We start from the raw sequence: 6,000 nt of genomic DNA, 5'->3' as shown, positions 1-6,000 counted from the left end.
GGGACACAATAGAGATTATTACTATGAAGGGGGCACAATTGGGGTTATTACTGTGAAAGAGGCATAATGGGGATTATTACTGTGAGGGGGCACAGATAGGGCATTACAACTGTTAAAGGGGAACATAGAGGGCATAACTACTGTGAGGGGGCACACATCTGTACAAAACTACTGTAAAGGTTGTACAATGAAAGCAATACTACTATGAGGGGGTTTAATGTTTTTTAAAGTATTGGGGGGGGGCAGAGAAAGGACCCGCCCTGGGTGCCAAACACCCTAGGCACGCCACTGAAGCAGGGAACTATTTGCTCCCCGCTCCACCATTTAGCCGCCAGCGCTCCACAGCAGCAGCACGATGTCCTCACACATCGTCCTGCTGATCTGTGTAGGAGAAGGAGTGGGGCAGGCTCTGCTCCTCCTACACAGCAGCAAGATGTGTTGCAGATCATGGGAGGAGCCAGGTGATTGAGGCAAGGAGCATTTTATTTATTTTTCAGGGAGCACATCTGGGCATCACCACTGTGAATGGGGCACTGGGCACATATCTTGGCATATCCACCGTAAGAGGGCACATGTCTTGCCATATCTACTGTGAACGGGGCACACATCTTGGCATATCTACTGTGAGGGGGCACATATTTTGGCATATCTACTGTGATGGGGCATATATGTTGGCATATCAACTATGAAGGGGGCATATCTGGACATATCTACTGTGAGGGGGCACATATCTGTGAGTAGACCTGAGGGACTGAAACACTGGGTAGAAAACAAAAGTAGGCATATAGGGACTGATTCACATATATCCGCTCTGTAGCATGCTCCGTGTTAGGTATTTAATCTATAATGCATGCAGTTTCATTGCTGTAAGCACCGTGCAAAATTTCACAAGGGGGCCCACTGAGACTTTATCGCCCAGGGGCCCACATGAATCTGGAGCTGGCCCTGGAATCCAATATATAAATATTCTTTGTCTCAAAGCTCAGGCATTGACTCCGCATTAGGTCAGTGTGCAATGCCTGATCTGTGTAAGTGAACTTCTGAGATTGCATTCCATCTGATGGCTCCACCACGTGCACCGTCAGCACACAAAGGGTTACTACTGCTCCTTATTTCTCCGTCAAAGGAGCCTCCTGTTGATTGGCTGGTAACAAGCCCGCCTGTATCCATCCCCTGTACCAGGGCAGCCTCCTAGCAGTGTGGAGGAATGCAGCAGCTTGGAGTGGACTGTGCACTTCTGCCTGCTCCGAAGATCAGTCTTCCTGTACTGGATCTGACATTTCCAATCATGCATACTATCCCCCATCCTCCTTCTCATTGTCTTGTCTAGCAGGACAACTAGGGGGAAGCTTGGCTTTTCATCTGGATTATAGAAACCTCATTGTGGAGCTGTCCTTGGTGCTGGATTCAGGGTCCTGCTGTTTTCGACTGCCAGCTTCAGTCATCTATCACTTTGATGAGTTTAATTTCACAGCCCATCACGATAGAAAATGGCCCGGATCCGGTGCATACTCACGGCTGTGTCTGGGTTTTACTTCTGGGAAGCTGCTCTCTTGTTAAGGTATGTCATCTCCAACTTACTGGTCTGTAAGTCCTGCTGCTGACAACCTGTGCAGCCCTGGGGTAGCTACAGTAACAGCTGCAGATACTTGTTATCCAAATCTATCTATTCTATATCTATCTATCTAGCTATCAGCTCTCTAATATCTACCTCTCTATCTATCCATCTATCTCTCTAATATCTATCTCTCTAATATCTATGTATCTCTCTATCTATCCATATCTATCTATCTATCTATCTATCTATCTATCTCTGTCTATCTCGCTATCTCTCTAATATGTATCTCTCTCATATATCTATCTCTCTAATATCTATCTCTCTCATATATCTATCTATCTCTCTAATATCTATGTATCTCTCTATCTATCCATATCTATCTATCTATCTATCTATCTATCTATCTCTGTCTATCTCGCTATCTCTCTAATATCTCTCTCTCATATATCTATCTATCTCTCTAATATCTATCTATCTCATATATCTATCTATCTATCTAATTCTATTATGTTTTTAAACAAGTGGATGTCATTATTTCAATGCATTGATGTACTATAAATTACTTATTGTTTAGTAATATTATAACCAACTACTATAATCACACCAGGTATCAGTCACTATAATGCATCATCCGGCTGATGATTATTATTGCATCAAAATACAATGCAAAAGTTAGTTGCAGCTACTGTGAAATAGACTCCATGAAATTACCTGATTTCTAAAATATTTGAATGAGGGTAGGAGCAAAAAAATTGCTGAATATACAGCAAGTGTGTAGTAATAGTATGGATTGTTGTAATATATATATATATGAGAGAGAGATGTTGATGTAAAATTACTCGCGATATTGATATTTCCTTGATTTACGTGTCCCAGAAAAGGCTCCATTCAGTACAGTAGTAAATCAATGGCCTGCGCTTGATTAAAAAAAGCACTTAGCTAAATATTTTCCAAAGGTACAGTAGCTATCCTTAGTTTTAATTAGACAAGATCACTTACCAATGATTGACAAGCTGAAAACCTCCCGCATAGAGGAGTTTACAAATCCCAGTGTTCAGGGAACACATTGTGTGTCCTCTAGTCCCGTCAGCGTGCGATTTTGTCGCCTTGTTTACTTGGCGGATAATATTATCAGAACATTGTGGGTAAGCTAATATGAAGAGTTCTGCTGTGAATTACTACACTGTTTCACTATGTTTTGTTAATGGAAATTTTATGAAAATCATTACATTTCAATTAATGTAATTTACTTTTACATGTTTCTATCGGCGCTCATGAATGATGAATTTGCAATGAAGGAATGTCCCCATGGCTCTATAATTTAATTTTGTACCAGAATGAATACGGTAATACAGACTCAAGGTCACAAAGAGCTTTGGCTGTAAATCCAGACATTCAAGTCTATAATTCCTGTACATAACGGCAAGGTGCATTGCACTTTATTGGAATATGTGCCTCAATGGCTAAAATCAATAAGAATTAGGGTCTTTGCTGAGGTCTTAGAATTAAATTGTGCTTTGGGAGCCTTTATAGCTGGGGCCTGAAGGCCACTTGTGACCTGCGATGACTTTGTGTGGTCTCAACCATCTGGACACAGGGATGCTTGCCTATGTGTGGTTACTCACATCTAGTATCCATGTCAGATCTGAGTGACCACAGCTCAGGAGAGGGAATGGACAAGTGGTAATGGTGCGGCAAGTAGCCATCTCTGGGTCTCCTACACATCGGGAGAATGGACCCCTATTGACCCTTGTTTAACCCTATAGGAAGTAGTAGATGAGTTAGAGGTGGTGTCTATGTATGTGACTCTCCTCTGAAGCTTGTGGTAGTTATGAAATGATAAGTTATTACAACAACACCCTTAGGGCGTTCCCATTTGCCATTCTTGATCCCCCTGGGCTGGAGTAACAAGTGGCAGGTTTCTGGAGTAAGTTATAGTAAATCTGGTGGGCCATGCTAAGTACTGCCTCCTTTCCCCCCGCTAAGCCCCTCCACTTAGACGAGAAGTTCAAAAAGTCACATATTACTGTGCAAATATGACATTTTAATTCCATAATAGGGTAAATTAAATTATAAATCTCCCCATTTTCTTTATTGGAAAGAGCTTTGCATGCTCCCCCCCTCTCTAGATTGCAAGCTGTGGGAGAAGTGACCCCATTTCTCCTGATACATGGGAGTCCTGAAAGTAGAACCTGCACTTATCAGACATTGCTGGTGTATAATACACAAAAATTTCGATAATAGTCCTTTATGTCTTACTGTGATTCTTAGGAGTGGTTCAGTGTGACAATTAGAGAAGGACCCGTCACCTCTCCTGACATGGCTATTCTATTAACTCCTAGAATATATCTATATATCATAAGCTTCATACATTCCCTGCACTACACAATCAACACGCACAGCATATCATTACAACCTGTAACATTCACTACAGTTAATCTTATCATTAAAACATCATTACATAAATTCATTTTCATATACTACAAAGGTATTATCGCTTATGGGCTGCGGAGTCTTTTCTGGTCTGAGGGCTTACAGAGGACCTCGCCCTCTCCTGACATTTCTGTTTTATTAACCATCTGCATTCCCCATTTAATAACCATTCTTGCAGCATCTATTCTTATGGCTCTATGTTGTGCCATGCCACTGTTATTTCTACCAGACGTTATGATGAATTGTCAGCAGCTTGCAGTAAAGCTACAGATGGGTGTTACTAGTTGGGGGTGTGTCCCAGCAGCAGTACTGATTGGACACAGTCAGACACACCATCTATTGGTAATGCCCACCAGTACCTTTACTGCAGACTGCTGGCAATTTATTTGCAAACTTCTAGCCGGAATAATAAAGGAATGGCACAGCATACAGTCATAAGAAAGCTGTTCCAAAATTGTTATTACATGGGGAATGCAAGTAGTTACTAAAACAGACATGTCAGGAGAGGGGAGAGGTCCTCTTTAAGACCTCATACCAGAAAAGGCTGTGCAGCCCATAAGCGATATTACCTTTGTAGTATATGAAAATGAATTTATGTAATAAAGCTTTAATGGTAAGATTAACTGTAGTGATTGTTACAGGTTGTAATTATATGCTGTGCGTGTTAATAGTGTAGGAAACATATGACGCTCATGATATATACAGTTGCAAGAAAAAGTATGTGAACCCTTTGGAATGATATGGATTTTTTGCACAAATTGGTCATAAAATGTGATCTGATCTTCATCTAAATCACAACAATAGACAATCACAGTCTGCTTAAAGTAATAACACGCAAAGAATTAAATGTTACCATGTTTTTATTGAACACACCATGTAAACATTCACAGTGCAGGTGGAAAAAGTATGTGAACCTCTAGACTAATGACATCTTCAAGGGCTAATTGGAGTGAGGTGTCAGCCAACTGGAGTCCAAACAATAAGATGAGATTGGAGGTGTTGGTTACAGCTGCCCTGCCCTATAAAAAACACACACCAGTTCCGGGTTTGCTTTTCACAAGAAGCATTGCCTAATGTGAATGACGCCTTGCACAAAAGAGCTCTCAGAAGACCTACGATTAAGAATTGTTGACTTGCATAAAGCTGGAAAGGGTTATAAAAGTATCTCCAAAAGCCTTGCTGTTCATCAGTCCACAATAAGACAAATTGTCTATAAATGTAGAAAGTTCAGCACTGCTGCTACTCTCCCTAGGAGTGGCCGTCCTGTAAAGATGACTGCAAGAGCACAGTGCAGACTGCTCAATGAGGTGAAGAAGAATCCTAGAGTGTCAGCTAAAGACTTACAAAAGTCTCTGGCATATGCTAACATCCCTGTTAGAGAATCTACAATACATAAAACACTAAACAAGAATGGATTTCATGGGAGGATACCACAGAGGAAGCCACTGCTGTCCAAAAAAAACATTGCTGCACATTTACAGTTTGCACAAGAGCACCTGGATGTTTCACAGCAGTACTGACAAAATATTCTGTGGACAGATAAAACCAAAGTTGAGTTGTTTGGAAGAAACACACAACACTATGTGTGGAGAAAAAGAGGCACAGCACACCAACATCAAAACCTCATCCCAACTGTGAAGTATGGTGGTGGGGGCATCATGGTTTGGGGCTGCTTTGCTGTGTCAGGGCCTGGACGGATTGCTATCATCGAAGGAAAAATGAATTCCCAAGTTTATCAAGACATTTTTCAGGAGAACTTAAGGCCATCTGTCCACCAGCAGAAGCTCAACAGAAGATGGGTGTTGCAGCAGGACAACGACCCAAAGCATAGAAGTAAATCAACAACAGAATGCCTTAAACAGAAGAAAATACGCCTTCTGGAGTGGCCCAGTCAGAGGCCTGACCTCAACCCGATTGAGATGCTGTGGCATGACCTCAAGAAAGCGATTCACACCAGACATCCCAAGAATATTGCTGAACTGAAACTCCTGACCGTTGTGCACGTCTGA

The 6,000-nt window shown here is 41.6% G+C and overlaps 1 protein-coding gene across 1 annotated transcript in view; it reads left to right on the top strand.

Moving 5' to 3' along the window:
* Positions 1–1,490: 1,490 nt before the first annotated feature.
* GLRA3 (glycine receptor alpha 3) overlaps positions 1,491–6,000 on the top strand; it is a 296,968-nt gene continuing 292,458 nt past the window's right edge. The window contains exon 1 of the mRNA XM_044287265.1: positions 1,491–1,561. Coding sequence (XP_044143200.1) covers positions 1,491–1,561 — 71 coding nt within the window. The remainder of the gene's footprint in view (positions 1,562–6,000) is intronic.

Source organism: Bufo gargarizans, chromosome 1 (genome assembly GCF_014858855.1).
Source record: "Bufo gargarizans isolate SCDJY-AF-19 chromosome 1, ASM1485885v1, whole genome shotgun sequence".
Lineage (NCBI taxonomy): Eukaryota > Metazoa > Chordata > Amphibia > Anura > Bufonidae > Bufo > Bufo gargarizans.
This window is presented reverse-complemented; position numbering and strand designations above follow the sequence as displayed.